Source organism: Peromyscus eremicus, chromosome 7 (assembly GCF_949786415.1).
Source record: "Peromyscus eremicus chromosome 7, PerEre_H2_v1, whole genome shotgun sequence".
NCBI classification, from domain to species: domain Eukaryota; kingdom Metazoa; phylum Chordata; class Mammalia; order Rodentia; family Cricetidae; genus Peromyscus; species Peromyscus eremicus.
The window spans coordinates 81,198,505-81,223,864 of NC_081422.1; the positions used below are offsets into that span (position 1 = coordinate 81,198,505).

Below are 25,360 nucleotides of genomic sequence, written 5' to 3' on the forward strand. Positions count from 1 at the left end.
TAAGCAATCTTGATCCACACCTGGTTTATCTCACTTATCTTTAAGCAATCTTGTAGAGATTACTGATGAGAAACTGAAACCCAGAGGGAAACCACTGCCCTGGTTGCAACTGTTAAAGAGTGATCTCTAGTGAGATCCAAATTAACTAAGGACTCCACAGAGGACTGTCTACTTCCCACAACTGCATGCAGCCGTCCAAGTAGGATGATACCAGGGTGACTGTCTAAGCTTCCCAAATGACATGTTTTCACCTGCCAAACAGAAAATGGTATCTCAACAACTTGATGGAGTTTCAATTTTTAAAATGCTTAAGAAGAATTCATTGTCTTCCAGGTAGGAAAAAGAGAAGGTGTAACATAAAAACCTCACTTTATTTCCATCTGAATTTCTGGTATCTCTATCACTCTCCAGTTTGTCTTTAAACATTGCCACCACATTGAAACATTTCATTTCTTGCCCTTGGCCCCACAGTTTCTCTGTCTACATTCAGGGACAGAAGCATGCCCATTGAGAGCTGCGGCACAGATCAGAAAAACAAATGATGAGTACCAACTCTCCCAGTACACTGTGGGTGTTCTGCCCTTCAAAATCATCTACACGGCTTCTCAGGTTATTATCATCCCACAAAACCAAAAAGCTGGCCCACAGATAGTATCGACATTAGGATCGACATTAGGAAAGATAATGGAAATTGGAACCTTCATAAATGAATACACTGTCAGGAGGAATAACAGCATATGACATATACATCACACTCAAAGCTGCATGATTATTCATAGCAGCACTATTCATGACTAGCCCAAGTAGAAGGATCTCAAACGTCTGTCAACTGAAAACTTAATAAACAAGATGCAGTATAGCCACAGAATGGCAAGCTACTCACTAAAAGGAAATGAGACCAAGACGTACGGTAACATAGATAAACCTTGAAAACACTGCATTAAGTAAAGGACACCAGACTCCAAAGACCACACATACCGCATGATTCCATTCCTATGAATATCTGTAACAGCCGAACTTGGGGACAAAAAGCAATCAGTGGTTGCCTGAGCCGGGGGAAGGACAAGGAGTTGAGAGTAACAATTACAGGATAAGGGGTTTCTTCTCAGGAGTGACGAATGCGTTCTACAACTGCAACGGTGAAGGCCATGTAATTCTGAAACGGTTGTCATACACATTTTAAATGGGTGAGTTGTATGGTTTGTGAACTGCCAACTGAAGACAACTAACTTTAAAAAATTGGGTTTAACCACTCTCCTAAAACCAGATATTGAATCGTATCTTTGAGCAAAATGTTTGTTCAACAATTTATCAAAATGATCAAGGGAGTTAGCATGCCTCTTAAAATGATGGTTCTCTCTCTCTCTCTCTCTCTCTCTCTCTCTCTCTCTCTCTCTCTCTCTCTCTCGTCTGTCTCTCTCTGTGTGTGTGTTTGTGTGTGCTTGTATGTGTGCTCGTGTATGTATACCACATGTACCATGGAAGGAATGCTATATTCATTGGGAACTGCGGGGGTAGACTAGGTATGATAGCGTTGAGCTAACAGGTATCAGCATTTGAAATGAGAAGGAACCAAGGGCTGCTGGGTATCTTCTGTAGGTGGGAGTTGAAGGAATGTGTTTGCTGATGGAGTGGTATTATGTCCAGATCTCTCAGGGACCCCCAAAAGACCACTACAGAGACTGAATCCCATATGTAATAGCAAAGAGCCCAAGCTTCATCTCTCTGTCCCACACAGTGGTGAGGGCAGAGAGCCCTGATCCCAGGTGGGGTAAGGTTTTTATCATAGTAGAGGTTGGGGTGAAGGGATTTCCAGGGTTCAGGACCCTGACTGGCTGACATTTGTCTGGGGGTATCTCAGCAAAAAGAAAAAGGTGTGTGCTAGGCTCAGGGACATCTGGCCATCTTACCTAACCTTATCTAGCAGTTGGAATGTTTGGGATGTCAAGTACTTCCTCATCCTTGGGTGGTGTCAGCTTATGGCTTTTCCTAACTCCAGGTGTTGCCTGCCAGTAAGCCTGTCACAGCAGCTGTGTCTGGGCCCCTAAGTCTGTCATGGCAGCTGTGTGGTCAAGCTGAGGCCTCCACAGTGGTTATGTTTTCAAATGAAAGCCCTTAAGGATAGGTCTTATGAGACAAATTTACAATCTAGCTTTAGAAAGCTTGAACTTACCTCCTTCATAAATTGTTCAAATTCTTCATCAAGTTCTTCTTTGGAATAGTGAGCCATAGTTAGTAATTTTCACTTCACAAAGAAAGCATCCTAAAAGTACTTAAGGCACTGGAAACACTAAATGACAAAACAAAACAAAACAAAAAAACTCTTGAGTAAATCATCATTAAAACAATACAACTTAAATGTCAGAAAAATCTCATCAAGACAGGATAAAATCACAATTATGATATGCTGGTGGTGTCTGAATTCACTGGAGCAAACTGACTTGAGAAAGTAGCTTGTGAAGTTTAACCTTCTACTCAAGTCCGTAATTACATTTCATCCAGTTGTTAAGAGGTGGGCTCCAAGGTATTTTCTACTGTATACGTATTTGTCTCTGCTAATACCTCTCAGAAGCCAGGTCCTCACAGAGAACGTTAAAAAAAAAAGCAGGAAGTGGAGAGAGCACTTTTTTCTTGTAAAGCACAGTACAGTTTGTGCTGCTTGATTTAGTCAGTTATTTTCAAATTAATGGTCTTGCAAAAACAGATTTCCTACAAGCAGGGATGTCGCCAGACATAAACAAAGTGAATTTATAAGACAATACAATAAAGAATTTAGTACTGCATACCTGAAATCCCTACAATAAGGAGACAGAAGGCTATCTAGACGGAGGCCAGCCTGGGCTCCAGCATGAGTTCCAGGTTAGCCTGAGCTACACGGTGCTAAACACTTGTCTTAAAACACCCCAAACAAGTACAAAATACCCTTGAAAGTTAATGAGATGCGCTAATCATTATGAACTTTCTCTTGAAGCAAAGGCAGGCTAACAGAAACAATGCCCTGAACATCTTGAGTGTGATCTAACCTAGTTGCAGCTCAAAGCTCAACTCTTTCCCCTGGGCGAGGCCATCTTCAGATCTGTCCTAGCTTTCGGATTAACTCCCTGGGGCAGCACAAACCCTGGTTGCCTTTTCTAAGGGACAGGAGTGGGAGGACTCGAGCGTATAATATCCCCTCCAACCTGCAGGACAATAACTAATGTTTTTATTTGCATTTTTGACCGAGAGGTCAAGGAGTCTGGATAAGGCATTGCACAAATAGCTTGGTCACAGGCGGACCCCACGAAAGGGCCCTAAGTCTGGTGGTGTCCAGGCTGCAGAAAGCGCAGGTTTTGGGGGGCTGGCCCAAAGCAAAGACGCATCCGACTTGGAGTCCGTCAGAGGAGCGGAGTAGCGCGCAAATAAAAGTTTGAGGACCCGGCCTGAGATACAACCTGGAAATATCAACAGGGTCGCATGCAGCGACAGCGCCTGACCTACCTGCTACCGGGAGCCCGCGCTTTCCGGAAAGTCCCGGCAGGCCAGCTGTTGTCAGGGCAACAGACCTCCACCGGCGGGCAGGCTCCGGGAGTCACGTGAGGTCACGTGACACACGGGAGACCTCCGACAAGCTGTCAGTTTCCCAGTGACTTTGCAAGTGGAGAATGGAACCACCAGGCTCCGCAGGACGCTGCGGCCGGTAAGGGACGTGGGGGCGGCAGCAGCTTTTCCTATGATCCCTAAAAACCCGAGTGCAGCAAGCCTGACTCGGGAACAGGGCGCAAGCACACGATCTGGAGCCAGCGCAGGGCTTCCTGGGAGTTGTAGTTTAATCCCCCGGTGCTTCTCCTTCCGCAAAGGGCTGCTCCTCTTTCCAGTCCTTCTCACTCCTTGCATTTGAACCCTGTTTTCTAGGTTGAACGTTTCCAAAACGATTTATGAGGTTGGATTTCCTTCACGTAACAAGTCACGTGTGGGTGTTGTGAGAGAAACACAAACCTGGTAGAAATAATTCTAGTTTTTGAAGAAGAGAGGTCCGCCACCTAGTGGACAAGCATTTGAAAATGCACAATACCAAGATTCCCGGCGAGACAGCCAGCCGCACTTGCACAGCGGCTCTGGTTTTTCTGGTATCCTACTTTTCAAAGCTCTCCTCTACAGTGACTTGCTTGGGTTTTTGCGCTCTCTTTCTCCCATTTCCTCTCCCCATTCCCCTTCTTTCGCTCTCTCAATACATATACACGCAGACACGTTCCGCATCTCAGAGGACCATTCAGGAATCAAAGTAAAATCTTCAAACAGTAGAGGGGCTTGCTTCTGGTACACACAATTCTGTACCTCCTTTCTATTTCTAAAAATTTCCAAAAATTCTGAACTTTTCGCTCAACAATACATATTGCCATCCGAGTGTTTACAAGCCAGAAACATTCCGATAAAAATTATAATAGAAACCTGTGTCGTATGATATTTTGTTTGTGTTCTGACAAATAAAGCTCTGCCCTCTGATCTCCAGGCAAGCTCTTTTGTCAGATCACAAACAAAATATCATACATTTCCACCTTTTTGTCTAAATATAATAAGTACAGTAACCAAGGGCAAGAATTATACTAGCAATGTTTTAAGCTACCATTTACTGAGCACTTGCTGGAAGCTTTCTGTGCATTATTAAATTCTTACAATTTACAAGTCAATTTAATTCAGTTTATGGTTCTGTTTTTAGTACATATTGAGTGAACACAGTCCCTGCCCTGTGTACATTTGTACTGTAAAACAGACGAGTGGCCCAGACAACTGCCAAAGGACCTCAGTGAAAAAAATTATAGTGACACTTTGTGTGGACAAACAGAGAAGGTTTGGGGACTTTTCCATCTGTGGTCTAATTTCAGTTTTGCTCAACATACAGTAATTTTACCATCAACTGAGCATTCAACTAGTAATTTCACTATTTGTACTAGTAGATTCTGCTTCTGCTGTATATGAAAACCATCTTCTACTACCTGCGCCTTGCTGGGATTCTGAAATTAGCCCCCTTCACCATTTTGCTGAGACTTTCCTGGAGGTTTGGATCGCTGAAACTCCCAATGTGGTAGTTTGAATGTAATTAGCCCCATAATCTCACAGGAAGTGGCACTATTAGAAGGTGTGGCTTTGTTGGAGTGGGTATGGCCTTGGAGGAAGTGTGTCATTTTGGAGACAGATTTTGAGGTTTCTTATGCACAGGATACTGCCCAGTGTCTCAGTCTGTTTCCTGTTGCCTGCAAGATGTGTGATTCTCAGCTGCTTCTCCAGGACCCTGTCTGCCTGCACACCACCATGCTCCCTGCCGTGATGATAATGGACTGAACCTCTGAAACTGTAAGCAAGCCACCCCAATGAAATGTTTTCCTTTATTAGAGTCGCTGTGGCCATGGTGTCTCTTCACAGCAATACAAACCCTAACTAAGACACTCCCCAAGTCACAAGAACAACTTTAGTCCATTACAAACGCATAGTTGTCTCGCCTACCCCATTCCTTTCTTCCTTTATCGATCTGTCCTCTGATAGTACACAACCATTATGAGAAGATGTCCTTGTCTGTCTCTCAGGATCGAGTTCCTGAGGCTGTAATTTCTTCATCCCTTTCTCACTAAATCTGTAAGCCATGTCTGTGTCTGCACCATCCTGACCTGCCTTATCTGTTCCAGTGACGCTACTATCCATCTTCCGACATATGACTTGGAGCGTCACCCATTGTTCCTGACCTTAAGCCTTACTAGTTATTTTCATGTCTCACTCTAGTTGTCGGTGAGAATTAAAACACACTGTGCGATCCTCTCTCTAAATGCCACTTTCAAAATACCTTGTTCTGTATTTACCTGTTGTCTAATCTGGGGAATTATTTCTACCTTGTCCCTCTTTTGTTAGATTTTCCAGTTTACCTTCCACCCACACCAAGTTACTAAAACAATTCTTGGTTGGTATTCCTAATTTTATCACAGAATGTTGCTAGATTGAAGAAAAAAGTTTTCTACTACTTAACTTTAGTTGATATCAAAATCTTGTTCTAAATTTCCTTTTGAGCTCTATTGTTCTATCAATTACCCAATTCATATATATTCACATGATATTCTACAAACATCTCTAATGTAATGGAAGCCTTCCTTTTTTGCATGTGTGTATTCATGTTCACATGTGCATGGGAGAACCTATGTATGCATGCATTTGGAGGCCAGAGGTTGATTATTGAGTGTCTTGTAGGTCAGCTTTTTATGGGCTCATGTTGAAATGCCAAAATGTTGTTGGTTGTTTTTTACTCTTTTGGGTCTTTTGGGGGTCTGCCACCCAGCTCCCAAATAAATCACACATGGAGGCTTATTTTTTTTGTTCATTTTACATACTAACCACAGATTCCCCTCTCATCCCTCTTCCCGCACCTGCCTTCCCCTCCCCCATCTTTTCCTCTAACAGGGTAAGTCCTCCCATGGGGGGACAGCTAAGCTTGGTACATTCATTTGAGGCAGGACTAAGCTCTACCCCTCCACCCCCGCTTTATGAGGGGTGGGCAAGTTGTCCAGCTGTAGGTAATGGGATCCAGAAAGCCAGCTCATGCATCAGGGATAGATCCTGATCACACTGCCAGGGGCCCCTCAAACAGACTCAGCTACATCCCGAATACAGAAGGTCTAGTCCGGTCCCATGAAAGTTCCATAGTTGTCAGCCTAAAGTTTGTGAGTTTCTTTGAGCTTGGTTTAGTTGTCTTTGTAGATTTCCTCATTATGATCTTGACCTCCCCTTGCTCTTTCCTCTCTTCGACTGGACTCTTGGAGCTCGGCCTGGTGCTTGGTTGTGGATCTCTGCATCTGCTTCCATCAGTTACTGGATGAAGGCTCTATGATGACAGTTAGGTTATTCACAAATCTGATTACCAGGGTAGGCCAGTTCAGGCACCCTCACCACTATTGCTAGTAGTCTAATCTGGGGTTGTCCTTGTGGAATCCTGGGTATTTCCCTAGTACCAAGTTTCTCCCTCTATCAAGATATCTCTTATATTGCTCTCCCACTCATCCCTCCCCCAGCTTGACCATTCCATTCCCTCATGTTCTCATCCCCCGCCCCCTACCTTCTATTGCTGCCCCCTATCCCCTGTTTTCTCATTGGGATCTCCTTTGTTTTCCCTTCCCAAGGTGATCCGCACATGCCTCTTAGGGTCCTCCTTGTTTTCTTGCTTCTCTGGAGCTGTGGTTTGTAGTCTGATTATCCTTTGCTTTACCTCTAGAATCCACTTATGAGTGAGTATATACCATGTTCATCTTTCTGAGTCTGGGTTACCTCACTCAGCATGATATTTTCTAGTTCCATCCATTTGCCTGCAAACCTCATGATGTCATTGTTTTTCTCTGCTGAGTAGTATTCCATTGTGTATATGTACCACATTTTATTTATCCATTCTTCTGTTGAGGGGCATCTAGGTTGCTTCCAGGTCTGGCTATTACAAATAATGCTGCTATGAACATAGTTGAGCAAGTATCCTTGTGATATACTTGAGCATCCCTTGGGTATATGCCCAAGAATGGTATCATTGGGTCTTGAGGTAGATTGATTCTCAATTTTCTGAGAAAGTGCCATTCTGATTTCCAAAGTGGCTGTACAAGTTTGCACTCCCACCAACAGTGGAGGAGTGTTCCCCTTGTTCCACATCCTCTCCAAAATGAGTTGTCATCAGTGTTTTTGATCTTAGCCATTCTGACAGATGTAAGATAGTATCTCAGAGTCATTTTGATTTGCATTTCCCTGATACCTAAGGATGTTGAGCAATTCCTTAAATGTCTTTCGGCCATTTGAGATTCTTCTATTGAGAATTCTCTGTTTAGATCTGTAGCCCATTTTTTAATTGGATTGTTTGGTATTTTGCTGTCTAGTTTCTTGAATTCTTTATATATTTTGGAGATCAGCCCTCTGTCAGATGTGGGGTTGGTGAAGATCTTTTCCCATTCTGGAAGCTGTCATTTTGTCTTATTTGTCTTACAAAAGCTTCTCATTTTGAGGAGGTCTCATTTATTAATTGTTACTTTCAGTGTTTGTGATACTGGTGTTATATTTGGGACGTGGTCTTCTGTGCTAATGCATTTAAGGCTACTTCCCACTTTCTCTTCTATCAGGTTCAGTGTATCAGGATTTATGTTGAGGTCTTTGATCCACTTGGATTTGAGTTTTGTGCATGGTGATAGATATGGATCTATTTGCAGTCTTCTACATGTTGACATTTAGTTATGCCAGCACTATTTGTTGAAGATGCTTTCTTTTTTCCACTTTTGGCTTCTTTGTCAAAATCAGGTATTCATAGGTGTGTGGATTAATGTTAGGATCTTCCATTCGATTCCATTGGTCCACATGTCAGTTTTTAATGCCAATACCAAGCTGTTTTTTTTATTACTATAGCTCTATAGTAGAGCTTGAAGTAAGGGATGGTGATGCCTCCAGAAGTTGCTTTATTGTAAAGGATTGTTTTAGATATCGTAGCTTTTCTGTTTTTCCATATGAAGTTGAGTATTCTTCTTTTGAGGTCTGTGAAGAATTGTGTTGGGATTTTGATGGGGATTACATTGAATCTGTAGATTGCTTTTGGTAAGACTGCCATTTTATTATGTTGGTTTTACTTATCCATGAGCATAGGAGATTCTTCCGTTTTCTGATATCCTCTTCAATTTCTTTCTTCAAGGACTTAAAGTTCTTGTCATACAAGTCTTTCACTTGTTTGGTTAGTTTCACCAAGGTATTTTATATTATTTGTGGCTATTGTAAAGGGTGATGTTTCTCTAATTTCTTTCTCTGCCCGTTTCCCATTTGTGTATAGGAGGGCTACTGATTTTTTTAAGTTAATCTTGTATTCTGCCATATTACTGAAGGTGTTTATCAGTTGTAGGAGTTTTGGGGTCACTTATGTAGACTATCATATCATGTAAGATAAATTGCTAAATCGTCTTATTAATAAAAAAAAAAAAACCCAGAGCTAGATATTGGGGTGAAAACCAAGAGATCAGAGGAACAGGACAAGCCACAGCCAACCTCATCTTACTGACTCCCCAGCCTCCAAAGAGATCTACTTCCTTTATACTCACACCTATATGCCTTTCTGTCCCTACCATCTCACTTCTCTCTCTGCCCAGCTACATCACTTCCTCTTTCTGCCCAGCTCTGTCACTTCCTGTCTGTCTGTACAGACCTCCAGACCTTTATGGTTAACTAGTATTGGAATTAAAGGTGGGTGCCATCATGCCTGGCTCTATTCCCAGTGTGGCCTTGAACTCACAGAGATCTGGATGGATCTCTGCCTACTGAATGCTAGGATTAAAGGTGTGTACTACCATTGCCTGACTTCTATGTTTACTATAATGGCTGGCTTTTCCCTCTGATCCTCAGATAAGCTTCATTGCGGCACACAGATAAAATATCACCACAATATCATCTGCAAATAGTGAAAGTTTGACTTCTTCCCTTCCAATTTGTATCCTCTTGATCTCCTTTTATTGTCTTATTGCTCTAGCTAGAATTTCAAGTACTATATTGAATAGATATGGGGAGAGTAGACAACCTTGTCTTGTGCCTGATTTTAATGGAATTGCTTTGAATTTCCCTCCATTTAATTTGATGTTGGCTGTCGGCTTGCTATAAATTGCCTTTATTATATTTAGGTGTCTTCCTTGTATTCCTTGTATTCCTGATCTTTCCAGGACCTTTATCATGAAGGGATGTTGGACTTTGTCAAAGACTTTTTCAGCATCTGATGAGATCATGTGGTTTTTTTTTTCCTTTCAGTTTGTTTATATAATGGATTACATTGAGAGATTTTTGTATGTGGAACCATCCCTGCATCTCTGGGATGAAGCCTACTTGATCATGATGGGTGATTTTTTTTTTTGATTTGTTCTTGGATTTGGTTTGCCAGTATTTTATTGAGAATTTTTGCATCAATGTTCATCATGGAGATTTGTATGTAATTCTCTTTCTTTGTTGCATCTTTGTGTGGTTTGAGTACCAGGGTAACTGTAGCCTCATAGAAAGAGTTTGACAATATTTCTTCTGTTTCTACTATATGGAACAATTTGAGAAGTATTAGTATTAGCTCTTCTTTGAAATTCTGGTAGAATTCTTCACTGAAATCATCTGGCCCTGGGCTTTTTTTGGTTGTGAGTCTTTTGTTTTGTTTTGTTTTTCAAGACAGAGTTTCTCTGTGTAGTTTTGGTGCCTGTTGTGGATCTCGCTCTGTAGATCAGTCTGGCCTCGAACTCACAGAGATCCACCTGGCTGTGCCTCTTGAGTGCTGGGATTAAAGGCATGTGCCACTGCCACCTAGCTGATTGGCAGACGTTTAATGACTGCTTCTATTTCCATAGGAGTTATAGGTCTATTTAAATTGTTTATCTGGTCTTGATTTAATTTGGGTATATGGTACTTATCCAGAAAATTGTCCATTTCTTTTAGATTTTTCCAATTTTGTGGAGTAGAGGTTTTTGAAGTGTGACCTGATGATTCTCTGGATTTCCTCGTTGTCAGTGGTTATGTCTCCCTTTTCATTTCTGATTTTGTTAATTTGGATGCTCTCTCTCTCTGCCTTTTAGTTAGTTTGGATAAGGGTTTGTCTATCTTGTTGATTTTCTCAAAATTGGGGCTTGTAGGTTACAGGTCCAGTGGGGGCTGGTGGTAGTTAGGCCTCCCTGCTGGAGGCTTATTCTTAATTATAGATGCCCAGGCTTAGCTTGGCTTGTTTCCTGACAGCTTTTCTTAACTTTAAACTATCCCATCCATCTTTGGCCTCTGGCATTTTTCCTTTTCTTACTTCTATATATCTTACTTTCCCTCTTACTCTGGGGCTGGCTGTGTGGCTGTGTGGCTGTGTGGCTGTGGCCAGCCCCTTGTGTCCTCCTCCTTCTCTCACTCCTTCTCTTGCTTTTTCCCCCTCTCCTCCCTGATTTCTCCTTCTATTTATTCTCTCTGCCTGCCAGCCCACCTATCCTGGCTCCTGCCTCGCTTTGGCTGTTCAGCTCTTTATTAGATAGACCATCAGGTGTTTTAGACAGGCACAGTATCACAGCTTCACAGAGTTAAACAAATGCAACATAAAAGAATGCAACACATCTTTGCATCATTATAGCAAATGCTCTCCAGCACACACTTGAACCCAGAGCTTACTGGTTTGACTAGTCTAGCTCTCCAGCTTGCTCTGAGGATTCCTCGTCTCTGCCTTCTTGAGTGCTGGGATCACTGGCAGGTTGCACCTCCACCTAGCCTTGACATGGTGCTGGGGATCTGAACTCTGGTCCTTGTGCTTGCACCACAAGCATTTTACACACCGAGCTGTCCCCTCGGCCCCAGAAGCCTTGCTTTTATTCTCTTTCCATGCCTATTTCTTCTGTCAATACTTCCCATTGCATGGTGTGGTGCAGCCGGTAATTATTGACAGAAATCTTGGAGTTTTCTCTTCCCTATACATAATTGATAATGTCAGTATTCCTTCAAAGCATGCCTCCCTTCTATTTCCTTCTCTAAATCTTAAGTGCTGATGTCTTGACCCATTATTTCCTGAACTACTTTCCTAGCCTCCTACTTCTTCACGTATCCTCCTCTAGACCATTGTCTATATAATGTAAGAGGTCATTGTTTCACAACATAAATAAGATTAGTTCATTATTCAGAATCCTTCAATGATTTCTTATTGAGCTTACATTAAACTTCTTCTTTTTTTTTTTGGTTTTTCAAGACAGGGTTTCTCTGTGTAGCTTTGCGCCTTTCCTGGAACTCACTTGGTAGCCCAGGCTGGCCTTGAACTCACAGAGATCCGCCTGCCTCTGCCTCCCGAGTGCTGGGATTAAAGGCGTGCGCCACCACCGCCCGGCACATTAAACTTCTATGAACATAGACTTATATGATGCATTTGGTGTGACCTGTTCATACAGCCTCATCTCCCTTACACCCACTAAAGCTGACACTATTATTTGATGCTCAGTTGTGGCATTTAGTCCTTTTGTTAGACTAATAGTCTACTAATGGTCCTGTAGGGGTAATCATTACAGCTTTGATGTAGAGGATGTATAATGAATATTACAGTGTCTACAGAATGAATAGCCATTGTTTTGAACCAAGATCTGACCCCAAAAACACTTTTATAAGGTTCAAATGTTTGCCACACTGAATTATATGGTATACCACTCACTAAGTTTTTGATGCTCTGTTTAATTGTTAGACTTTATTATTATTTTTTAGTTATATTTTGAGAGCTTTGTGCCTAGGCATGGCTGCATACATTTTCATGTAACTCAATTTTCCTGACTACAATTTAAAGTAAGTAGTATTAGCTACACCTTATAGAAGCTAACATTTAAATAATAAATTTCTGAAGTTCACACAGTTAAAAAGAAGCATATCCAAGATTCCAGCTCTGACATACTGACTGAAAGATGCCTAATTTAAATACTGCATAATACCAACTCTCATGGTAAGCATACATCTAGTTAAGATTTCTATGAAATGGAAAAGTGAGTAGGCAATGCCAGTAAGTACCATTTTGGATAGATCAAAGATTCCTACATTTATAGTTTTTCATAATTGTCACAGATTTCCTATGTGCTTTTTGTGTGAGTGATTCCTGGACTGCTGCGAACTTTGATACGTATATGTGTTTGTTTCGCTCCAATTTGAGTCTCTCAGGGATAAGAACTATACCTCACAAAAAGCCCTCAATTCATTTTCTGATGACATTGTACAGTGTGAGAATGTGGTCAGCATCCACAGCACAGCTGCAACTGAGACCTGAAACATCAGAGGGATGCAGACCAAGGGCATCTTGGGATTGAGTTAAGGAGCAGCAAATTTAGTTATAAAATAGTAAATTTTAACAAAGTCCTGTTTCTTTACCTCTTCTTAAGATGTGGGTTCCCTTTACTTAGGAAGGTAATAGGAAAGACACTGAAAGCTTTGTGTTATTCTAGTCACAAGAAAATTAAGTTTAAAGACCTTATAGTACTGTTTTTATTTATTTATTGTTACTGTTTACTTTTCTTCATTTGTCCATATCCTGATTGCTTTTGATTAATTAAAATTTTTCTTAATTCTTTTACATATGAACTCTGGTGTTCAAAGTTTTGCTGATGCTATAATTTTCCCTAAGAAAAATAAAAATAATTATCCATAATAAAATTTTAAGAAATTGTACAGCCATCTTTGTAATTATTTAAATGTTTTTCAAACACAGGCAGATGCTCTTTCCCTAGGGCATGCAGGGCTGCCAGTTTACAATTATATTGTGACGACATGGATGATGATTCAGTTATGAAACTTTTAAAAATAATTCTCCAATAATTCTGTAAATGGCCACTGGGGGTGCCAGTAACCATAACAATTTGACTACACTTCTAAATAAGATAATTATGTGGTTTTATATTCATTATATAAATGGAAAATTAAAAAGTTGATAAATTGGGCTTCATCAAGTTAAAAAAAAGTGTTATTTTATGAAAGCCCTTATAAGAGGATGAAAAGATAAGCTAAAGACTCAGAGAAAATATTTGAATATTAGAATATATAGAGAACCCTCCAGGCTCAGTAGTAAAAATAAAATACAAAGATGGAGTAAAAGCAGGAACAGGCACTCCATGAAAGAGGATATGAGATTGCCTAATTAGTACATTTTTCTAGATTGATTTCTGTTACTGTGAGAAATGCCATGAGCTAAAGCAAGTTGGGGAAACTAAGTTCTATATAACTGACATTTCCATGTCACAGTCCATCACGGAAAGTTAGTTAGCATAAGAGCTTAAGCAGGAACTTGGAGGCAGAAACCAAAGCAGAGGCCACAGAGAAACATTGCTTGCGGGCTTGCTTCCTCTGGCTCACCCAGCTACCTTTATTGTATAGTCCAGGCCAGCCTACCTAGAGATGACACCTCCCACAGTAGGTTGCTGCAATTAAGAAAATGTTTCACAGGTATGGCCATAGGCCAACCTGATGAAGATAATCCCTCCGTGGAGATTCTCTCTTCCCAGGTGTGTCTAGGTTCGTGTCAAGTTGACAAGAACTAACCAGCACACACATGCAAAGATGGGTCTCTTCAATGCAACCAAAACTATCCTTTGATTATTATGTGTAAGGATTTACCAATTTTTGTAGTTTGATATAGCAATAGAAGACTAAAGATAAAATTATTTTCAAATGTCTAATATATAGTTCCTTCTTTGATATAAATTCATTTTGTGGTTAAAAGTAAACCAGAAAATTATTTTGGCAGTACTGTATTTCCTTTAACTCTCTACATTTAAAATTTTACATGAGAGAGAGAGAGAGAGAGAGAGAGAGAGAGAGAGAGAGAGAGAGAGAGAGAGATTGAGATTTTGAGATTAACATTATCACAATGAAAAATCCAGGCTGGTGCCTAGTTTATAGATCTGTTGGATTCTACAGACCCAGACCACATCAGTTAAAGGAAAGATGAGTAGTTATGAGTGAGGACTAATATCAGAAGATCTCTCTTTCTTTCCACAAGGAGGCCACACTACTGCCATTTACCAAGATGATATCACACCAAGGAAAGGAAGTTAGATCTTTTAAGGGGTCTCTGATAAGGAGTCTGAGCTGACACTGATGACGAGGACAAGAAAAGTCACCATGGCTTTTGATGTGAGTGAGAACCATATGGAGATTATGTAAGATTCAAGTTCAAGCCCAAGTTCAAATATGTCTCATGAAGGTCACAATGGGTCTTTGGTTCACCCTGTGGCCTTAAGTCAATAATTGGGATGTATACAATTTACAAATGTACTTTTTCACTGGAACAGCTCTTTGGATCCTATATCTGTACAGCCATTGTCTTGGGAAAAGAAGAATGTAGGTCCCCCAAATGCCCCGTCATCATGCAAGGGAAGTGGTTTTGTGGCAGGTGATGACTCTGTTGCAGTTGCAGCAACCATAACCTGACAAGGATTGTTTGGGTCTCTCTATCAGACAATGGAAGATCAGCAGAGTGCTGGCCAAAGGTGAGAGACATTCTAATAGTTAATGGAAGAAAGAGATGATGGTGTCAGCAATGCCTTAGAACCATCAAGAGCAGCAGGGCTGCTAGCTAATGTCACAAAACCTCTTGCAGAGATTGTGTTTGACGAACCCCTTACAGGAGTCTCTCTGATAGATCAGACTTAATGAGCAGAGAAGGTGGATGAGAGAAGTGTAAAGGGCCTATTACCCCAATGTCACTCTGTCCATCACAAGTCCCCTCAGGTACACACAACAATCACTTTCACAATTGGTTCTCACAAACTTTGGCCAGCTGCCCTTCAGTGTAATTGGAACATGCTTTACCTCTGGCCAGAGTGGAGGCTTCTTTCCCTGGAATTTTTCAAATTCAGCATAAAATGTCCATTGAACTACTACATACATGCAACTGACAAACAATTATGCATTAGTCAAAGTCCCAGGGCCACTTTCACCCATGGTGGGTGGCAGTCCATGAAGAAGAAATGATACTCTCCCCAGCCCCAGGCATTTCATTAAGCCTTTGCAGAAGACATCAATAATGGCATAGTTTGGCCACAGAAGTTATCATTTGACAATGCATTCTTATCTCAGTATTTTCTTCCTTTCTGATTTAACTCCTGTTTTTTCATTATTCCTGGGATTATATTCTCTGGGATTATAGACCCAGGTAAATTGATTAAGGGGAGGCTTTTGGGGGGAGAGAAACCAAGGCTTTGACAGTAATCTTACTAAGTTGAAGTGTATAGGCACAAATAATTCAATTCTTAATATATAATCATGCTTCATTATTGTTATTTATGCACACATAGATATAGGCACTGATTATTTATCCTACATATCTATATTTTAATTTATACTTTATAGCTTGTAGCCATAGTGGGTTATAAGCTGCTGTATTACTAAAATGTCCTTTCTGTTACTTACAGGATTCAATTAGGAGGACTTCTTCCATACTTTAAAGTAGTTTGAAATTGTCCAGTGTTACTTTCACATCAGTAGGGATATCGCCTTGTCAAGATATGTGCACATGAAAAGGGGTATACAGTTTTACTCTACTGAGGTGAGTGGGATTTGAGGTATTTTTGTTGGTAGTGTTTATAATGTCACTTTCCATTTTTACCATCAGAGGTCATGAAAGAACAATGCAGAGTTGAAAGCTGGAGTTTTGTGGGAAATAACTAAAGCTAAAACTGTAATTTTTTTTTATAACACTTGAAAAGAAAACATCACAACACAATGCCATTTGTAAATAAGGACAACTTTTTAAGGGAAATGGGGTTATCTGGTGGGTTATAAGAACATCAGCTGGGTTTTTTTTTTTTGACAAGTGTACTTACTTTCATTTTCAAGAAATGGATTGGAAACATAAATTTATAATTTCAGTTAGTATCGTAATTCTGTAACGGGCAAAAAATATTCTTGAAAATAAGAAGCAAACAAGCAAGTAAAGTTATGCTCTGGAATATCTTTGAATACATTTCTTAGTGTACTTCATGAGAAGTGGTAAAATGTGTCTCAGACTTTTCACTGGAAAAACTGATGTTGTAAAATGTATTATCTTATTTACAATAAATTATAATTTAAAGACCCTTTTTTAAAAATAATTTATTTTTATTTATTTTATTTTATGTGGATTGATGTTTTGTTTGTGTGAGGGTGTCGGATCCCCTAGAACTGGAGTTACAGACAGTTGTGAGCTGCCATGTGGGTGCTGGGAATTGAACCCAGGTCCTCTGTAGGAGCAGTCAGTGCTCTTAAACACTGAGCCATCTCTCCAGCCCCAAAGATCCTTTATTGATAAGTATTTTGGTTGAGTTGTGGGCAACATATATTGATTTGAGGCTTTTTTCTTTTGCTTTAGATAAGTTACTAGAACTGTGAAAGCCCATGCAAGTTAAAATAATTTGCACTTATGTTTTTTTAAATCATAAGGTCATCCATTGGTGCTACTCTTTGTTATACAATAATTTAAAACCTTATGAGATAATTATTGGTATAGTCTGTTGTGCCTCAAAAGATACTGTGTTCAAAGATACTGTGGTACATGGAGCAGGTCACATACAGCCCACTGTGTGATTCCACTTTCATGAAGTACATGTAGTAGACACAGAACAGAGTGGTGATTGCTGGGAACTGGAATGGGAAGAGTATAGAGTTGTTAAAGAATGTAGACTCTCAGCTTTGCAACATCAAATGATTTCTGAACACCAGTTGCATAGCTATGTGAATGTACTTGCTATTCAACTGTAAACTTAAAAATAATCAATATGGCAAACACTAGCTGATATCTATTTAATTCATTAAAAGACAAACAACCTGCTGAACAGGACCTGGAGAGATGGCTCAGTGATTAGGAACACTTGTTCTTCCAGAGATCTGGTCCAGTTCCTAGCACCCATATGGTGGTTTACAACTACCTATCTATAGCTCTAGTTCTATGGAACTAATGCCCTCTTCTGGCCTCCTCGGGTACCATAGACACACATAGTACATCTACATACATTCAGGCAAAACACTCGTATACATAAAATAATAAATAAATCTAAAAACAACAACAACAATAACAACAAAAAACAAACTCTAATGAGTGGCTTGGAGTATGAGTGGATATTGGGCAACCAGATCCTTTGTCTGGAGTTGTAAGATTGTTTTTACTACCAGTGATCTGCTTGTATTTCTCAGCAACACTGGTTCTGCTTAGCTAGGCCCTGCCCATCTTAAGGAGCCACCAGTGGACATAGGAGCCCCTGAAAGGCTGAGGTCTGTTTGAAAGAAATTATGTTTGATCCAGATAAGATATTTAGACTGAAATTTGAGGCTATTCCAAACTCCTCATGGATTCAACAGGAAGAATACTATCTACACTACACTGTTGTAAGCTCTAAATGCCCTAAAACACATAGAAATTTTAAACAAAACCATGTACCTAATAACATGTTGTACATAAAGTTACTCTTTTAAAATCACACCCCTTAGTGTATGTAGAATCAATGATTTGATAACTACCACTATTACTATTTTCTTCTAACAAGGGCTATAAAAGACTTTTTAATGTTTGTGTCTTGGAATCCCAGGAAATTTTATGTTTCAGAAAGCCTTAATAACAACTCAGGGACAAGTTTGTTGACTAAAGAGATGAAATTCTTTTTTATGGACTATTTACTTAAACAATTAAAACTTAGCCATCACAAACATCCATGTGGTTATCTCCCGGCCCCGAGTTCCATCCTCTTCCTCCAGCCAGCTCTATCTTGCTGGGCTTGCTATCCAAGATCACAATTCTCAGGTCTGGGAAGCCTTCATCCTGCTCCTAGGGACAGCCTGCTCATATCTGGAGTCACTCTCTTTGCCTCAGATGGGTACAGTAAACTCCTGGCAAGATCTAGAATAAAAAAATCCTGGCTGGAGACCTCATCATTTTAATTCATGGCCTTTTCTTGATAGTAACAACTGTTCTTAATTCTTTGGGTATTTATAAAATAGTTTTAGACCTGTGTGGCTCATACTTGCTTGATATTTTTAGTGTGCATAGACATTAAAAGCATGCTATTTAGACATGAGAGCAGATTCTACCCACACAAATATTGATATATTCAGTGGGTTGAAACCATTTTGCTCAGGTATTTGTTTGTAGTTATGCAGTCAATTTTAACAGAAAAAGTATAAATAAGTATTTCGTATGGATTGGGAGAAAATGTGAATTTTTTTCCATGAAGTTTTTGGGGAACTGCTTTAAGCAGAAAGGCAAAGCACACATATGTTCTCTAGCCACCATATAAATCTCACTGATGAAAACAAGGTTTATTTAAAAGAATAAGGAAATATAAAGAGACTTGTTTCCACAATCCCAGCAAACCTTTCATCAGTGCTTCTAACAAGTTCCAAAATGAATTTCATCTCTATCCTTCCCTTGCGCACAGCAGGAGGTTTTAATGAGCAACAGAATGGTTCTCAGGGTGACAGTCAAAGGAAGGAAACTCACAATATTCTATATCCAACAGTCATGAATGAATAATCCATCACTCACGATATTCCATATCCAACAGTCATGAACGATGAGAGCAGCAATGGCCATGCAACACCACTGACTGTTAGAGGAATCCAGACACTGGGAAAGTCTCCGAGGGGGCTGGAGAGTAGCTCAGAGGCCCATGGAGATAGCCCAGTCCCTAAGGTACTTGCTGTGTAGGCACAAGGACCTGAGTTCAAACCCCCGGCACTCATGTAAAAACCCAGGTGCGGTAGCATGTGCTTATAATCCCAGTCCTGGGGAGGTGGAGACAAAAGGATCTCCAGGGCTCAATGGCCAGTCAGTCTAGCTAAACTGGTGAGCCTCGGGTCACAAGGAATGGCACCCACAGTTTACTCATACACACGTGAACATCTACACAGATTAAACAGTGAGGAGAACCATTCAGTTTGGAGTCATTCTGTACTCACACCACTCTCCAGTAACCTTCTGACACTTGAAGTTGGAGACAACACTTTATTGCTTCTACCTCAGGTAGAAAAATTATTTCTCCCCTCCCCTATTTTATTTACATATCTATTTAACTTCTGTTCTTCTCCATTTCTTTTTCTTATCAGATCATAGACTCTTTCAGGGTGGCATTATTAATTTTCTTATCTCACCAGTGTTTTGTATAAGAATTTTTATTGAACTGTTGACTTTATTGTCCGTTGGTCTAATTTTTATTATTTGACAGATTAAGCTTTAAATGGATACTTTAAAAATATTCTTACATCTTGACCAAATGTCTTATTACGGATGAATCCTTCCCTTCCTCCCTCTGTCCTCTACTACTTGCCAACCATCATTGTGTGTAGATGGAGACCTTGATCTTTGAGAGTCTGAGCTGCATTATTGCTAGGTAGGTCCCATGACACTTTGATCTAGTATCACTCTCCCTGATTCCAATGTTAGCACTGATGACTGTCTCTAAGGTAGAACAATGAGAGATGAAGGGATCATAGAATCTATTTTACCTGCTCAGCAGTTGCTCAGCTCTCTGAATCCACAAGGTCTCGATTTCCAGGATCAAATTAGTATAGGAATAAAGTCGATTCTTTTACTCTGAGCAATACTATAGTGATGGCAACATTCTTTAATTTTGGGCCTCAATTCTGACGAATGTGTAATAAGTTAAAAAAAAAACTTACTAATTTTCTACTACTCTTGTAGAGAGTTTCTTGGAGTCAAGTAAGGATAACTGTTGCTGATGGCCTTCAAGCTACGGTCCTTGTGTCTTTGAAGACTGTTCTTTGTGTCATGGTTTTCTTATAAGTGAATGTAGCTCAAAGGAAGGCAAATTCCTTCATCAGCTTCATTTCTTCGCTCTCATTACAGGAAGCACAATTTGGCAAAGCACCTGTTCTGAAAAGCTGTTTTGCACATGGAGGATTAAGTGGGAAGGCCCGAGAGCCCCCATTCCTGTCTGCTGTAGACCTTCAACCTGGTGGATTTCACAGGTCAGGGGCGGGGTGGCAGGGTGAGGGAAGGTTGGCAGGGTGGGCGACAGCTTGGCAGAGTAAGGGGCAAGTTGGCAAGAGCTCATAGGAAATGGAACAGAAACAAATGAGGGCCAGTCTACCAGGAACATAGTATCCGGATGTCAGAAAAATGTGTAATTCTGGCTCAGATTAGCATCCTTTAAAGTCCTGAATAATACCACCAGTATGCTGTGAATCTGAGTTATGGAAACTTTAGGTAAAGATGCAAGATTTATGCTCCACTCTTTTTTCCCCCTCAAGCAAGAGAGATGTCAATACTTGACTTTTTTTCTTTAAAAAAAAAATAGAATAAAAACACTGAGATTTTGATATTTAGAAGTCGTTTCAGAATCTTGACCTTTTTATTTTATTATCCTTAAACAGAATTTCTATTTAAAAAATCTGTAACAAAACTACCGCACAAAGAGAAAAAAGAAACACAATCATTAATTAACATTACCAACTTGAACCCTGGTTTGAAACTCACTTCTTTGTGTAACTCTATGGTGGAATCAGAGGGAAAGCCGCGTGTTCTCCTGTGGTTTAACTATAAGGCACAGACCTCATTTTATAGAGCTTGGACGTGTCACCATCATGAATCTGCTTTGTTTGAACCTAAACATCTAGTGGGTTTGTTTTGGTACCAGGAGTGACAGACAAGCCACCAGTTGATGTGGGCTGTCACGGAGGATTACGTCGGAGGGTCTGAGAGCTCCCAGCACTGCCTGCCGCAGAGGCCACAGCCTGGTAGATGATGCGGGGAGGGGGCAAGTTGGCAGGAATTCTCAGGAAACGGAACGCAAGCCAATTAGGAGCAGGCTACCAGGAACAGTAGCTTCTTGAACTTTAGAGGACTGTATAGTGTTGGCTCAACTCAACAGCCTTTTAAAGCCTGGATAATACCACCGACATATAGTACTCGGAGTTCATCTTACATTATTTAGTGATGGCAACTTTTCAAGAGAAGAAAGGCTATTTTTCTCTTTCAAAAAGTTCCCCAGGCTTTATGAAATGAAATCTTAGAATGAGGCAGAATTTCAAATATTAAATTTAGAATTATAATTCAAATTTTGTTAAGTATGTGTGTAGAATATCATGGAAAAATGCATGGGATGTATATCAAGATTCTCTGAGCTGGGGAACCTTATTTAATTTATTTGTATTTTATCATTTTTCTTTTTAGCTATCTCTATTGAACAAGGAACCTTTTATGAAGCTTGAACAATGAAGATACTTAGACTAGACTACAAATCACCAGTGTATAGATAACCCTTAGTTAACAATATATTATTCTTACTTGAGATTTATTTTTGGAAGCATAAATCATTAGAGAAAAAATGAATAAAAATTAAACTTTCTAATTTTATTTCCTCTTAAATACACTTATTTAAAACATATTTGTTTCATTTTTAAAATTGTGTGTACATGTGTGTGATTGTGTGTTGATGTGTGCAGGTGCCCACACAGTGCAGAAGAGGATATTGGATCCTCTGGAGGTACTTGATGATGGATTCTAGGAACAGGACTCAGGTCCTCTGTGGGAGCAGTACACGGTTTTAACTGCTGAGCCATTCATCCAGCCATGTAACTTCTCTCATAAAGAGAATGACAACATTTCCGAGATGTTACCAATAGGGCTGCCCAGGTTTATGCCTACTCCTTGGATATATCATAAATGTGAGAGTTTTATATTTTGAAACTTCAGAATAAGGAATTATAAGTAATTTATAAAGCTATTTTAGGATACATGAAGATAGAGTAAGTTATGTTAGTAATAAAGATTTCATGTTGTGGAAAGAATCTAAAGTAATAACAGACTATAATGAAATAAATACAAAGATGGGAATGGTAAAGATATCAGTTGAGGACTGTAACAAAATTCTTCCCAGTGTTTCTTTATCTAGGTCATAAAGTGGAAACTTGAGTATTTTAATTTTAGTGTGTTGGGTCTAAGTCAGGGGGCCCATGCACTAAAGTAAACAATATACTTTAATAGTTTCATAGAAATACTATCTGTACTTCCATTAGCAGGACACATTTGGACAGAACTTATTCAGAACGTATGCAATATAAAGGTGCTCAGAACACCTCCTTCAAAAACACTGTAATAAATTTCTAGACCTTGCTGCCAGTGCTTTCCGGGGACACTGATGAAAGCTGTAATTTGTACAAGAAAATAGTTAAGTGTGTGTGTGTGTGTGTGTGTGTGTGTGTGTGTGTGTGTGTGTGTAAAAGAGAGATAACATGGGCTGCACAGTAGAACAATCACATTCCCCTGAATTTAGGCATAATTATTGTTCACATAGTTTTCCATTTTCAACTGTTGCATCATTTCTGTCTCAATGTCAGCTGTTTCAGTCCAATTTTATTTTAGCAAGTTTGGAATCTATAGGGAGAGTAAGTGCCATGTTCACCATTTATTAGATGCCTAGAACTTTCTAAGAGATACCGACCTTCACAATCCTGTTAGTTGAAGAATCATACTGCTGAAGTTTTAGTGCCAAGAACAATAAATGGATCTGAGCACAGTGGAACATATCTGCCAGCACTTGGGATCATGGGTTTGAGACCACTCTGAGCCACACAGCTTAAGCGATTACTTATATTGTTCTATTATTAAATAAAACTCAGGGGTCAGATATCAGGCAGGTCCAGTCCCATGATTGGTTAGAGAAGCTGTGGAGAAGCAACCAGTGACCTCCTCTCTCTCTTTCCTCAACCCAAAAAGGGCTCTTGAATCTTTATAAGCCCCATTACTTTCTGTGTCTCTCTATATGTCCTCAGTCTTCCAAAACCTCTTGGCTAATTCTGGTTAACTAGTAGCTAGCTTTACCCTTGATTCAAGGTAAACTTTATTGTCAGTCTTGGGAGTGTCAGAGTGTGATCAAAATATTCCACAACACACAGCAAGTTCCAAGCCAGCCTGGGATATGCAGAAATACTATGTCTCCAAAATACAAAACCCAAACACTCTAAAGGCAAAAAAATTAGCCTCTAAGGCCAATGAGCATATTGGTTTAGTATCTCTTGGTTGATATTAGTAACATAAAATATATTTAGCATTTCATCTGTTATTGTAAAATTTCTTTTTTCCTTTTATTAATAATAGATTTTTTTCCTCATACAATATATCCGGATTATAGTTTCTCTTCCTCTACTCCTCCTAGTCCCCCTCCCCATCTCCTCTTCCCTCTAGATCCACTCCCTTTCTGTCTCTCATTAGAAAAGAACAGACTTCTAAGAGATCACAACCAAACATGATAAAGTAAATTATAATAAGATGAAGCAAAAACTATCATATCAAAGTTGGACACAGCAACCCAACAGGAGGAAAAGAGTCCCAAGAGAAGGCAAAAGAATCAGAGACTCACTCATTCTCACAGTCAGGAATCCCATAAAAATACTAATCTAATAGCTATAACAGCTGTAATATATACACAGAGGACCTGGTGCAGACCCATGTAGGCCCTGTGCCTCCTGCTTCAGTCTGTGAGCTCATATGCACCTTGCTTAGTTTATTCAGAGGGCCTTGTTCTCCTGTTTTCCTCCATCCTCTCTGACTCTTATAATCTTTACACTTCCTCTTCAACAGGATTCTCTGAGCTCTGAGGGGAGGGATTTGATGGAGACCTCTGATTTTAGACTCTACCTCTCTATAATGTCTGGCTGTGGGTCTTTGTAATTATTCCCATTTGCTGCCAGGGGAAGCCTCTCTGATGACGATTGGATAAGGCACTGACCTATGAGTATAGCAGAATATCATTAGGAATCATTTTATTAACTTTTTTTTTTGTTTTTTGTTTTTTTGAGACCGAGTTTCTCTGTGTAGCGTTGGAGCTTTTTCCTGAAACTCACTCCGTAGCCCAGTCTGGCCTCAAACTCACAGAGATCCGCCTGGCTCTACCTCCCGAGTACTGGGATTAAAGGCATGTGCCACCACCTCCTTCCTGGGAACTTTTTTTTTTTTTTTTTTTTTTTTAAACCAGTAGTGTTTGGTTTTATCCTAGGTCTCTGGGCTGTCTAGTCTTTACTTCTTGGTTACTCAAGCAGTATTAGGTGTGGGTTCCTTCTCAGAGTGGGCCTTAGAGCAAATCACATTGGCTATTCTCACACATTCTGTGCCATCATTGCCCAGCATAATTTTGTAGGCAGGACAGATTGTAGATCAAAGATTGTAGCTGGCTTGATGTCTACGTTTCTCTTTCAGTATCCTGCAGAGTACCTTCCTGCACTGAAGAGACTAGAATGTAGGGGTGAGGTAAGTAAGTGCTCCAAGTAAGCACCAACTTTTCCATGTTCAATGAGTTGTGTGGGCATCGTCCTCGGCAATGGGGCCCCTACTGTCAGTTTGCAAAGAGGAAACCTTTTGTCTCAGCAACAGCCTGTGTTGTTTTAGGATTTCCACAGGATCCCACCCTCCTTGGCCAACAACTCAATTGAATGCATCTTAGTCTCACCACAAGAAGCCTTGCCTGGGTACAAGAGATGTCCAGTTGAGACTGTATCCCGCACTACTGAGAGTCCTCATTGGACTCACCTTTATAGATTCCAGGAAGCTTCCACAGCACTAGGTTTCCACACTATCCCCATATGGCCCCCATTCCAGTTGTCTTTCCCTGCACTCTCTCCCTTCACCTCATCTCCCCTTTTCACCTGATTCCCCCCATGTCCTGACCCCACCCCCAGTCTGCCCATAAAATCTATTTTATTTCCCTCTCTCAGGGAGATCCCTGCATCCTCCCTAGACACTTCCTCTTTGCCTAAACTCATTGGGTCTATGCATTGTAGCTTGGTTACCATTTACTTAGCAAGTAGTATCCCCTTATAAGTGAACACACACCATATTTATCTTTCTGGGTCTGGCTTTCCTCACTCAGGATGATTTTTTTTT

At 40.2% G+C, this 25,360-nt stretch overlaps 1 protein-coding gene and 1 long non-coding RNA gene across 3 annotated transcripts in view; one reads left to right on the top strand and one right to left on the bottom strand.

The window, feature by feature from the left end:
* The window catches only part of Cep162 (centrosomal protein 162), a 70,778-nt gene extending 67,212 nt beyond the window's left edge, over nt 1-3,566 (bottom strand). The window contains exons 1-2 of the mRNA XM_059268329.1: nt 3,478-3,566; nt 2,174-2,290 (exon numbers count right to left, since the gene is read on the bottom strand). Of these exons, the coding sequence (XP_059124312.1) occupies nt 2,174-2,230 (57 nt within the window). The 5' untranslated portion in view covers nt 2,231-2,290; nt 3,478-3,566. The remainder of the gene's footprint in view (nt 1-2,173; nt 2,291-3,477) is intronic.
* Nucleotides 3,567-3,572: 6 nt separating this feature from the next.
* On the top strand, nt 3,573-21,781 carry LOC131915251 (uncharacterized). Of its 2 annotated transcripts, none has more exons than XR_009380304.1 (5): nt 3,573-3,676; nt 14,492-14,625; nt 15,906-16,039; nt 20,327-20,448; nt 21,653-21,781. It is a non-coding gene; the product is annotated as an uncharacterized LOC131915251 (long non-coding RNA). The 2 variants fall into 2 exon arrangements; XR_009380305.1 differs by lacking the exon at nt 3,573-3,676 and adding an exon at nt 12,352-12,448.
* Nucleotides 21,782-25,360: the final 3,579 nt, after the last annotated feature.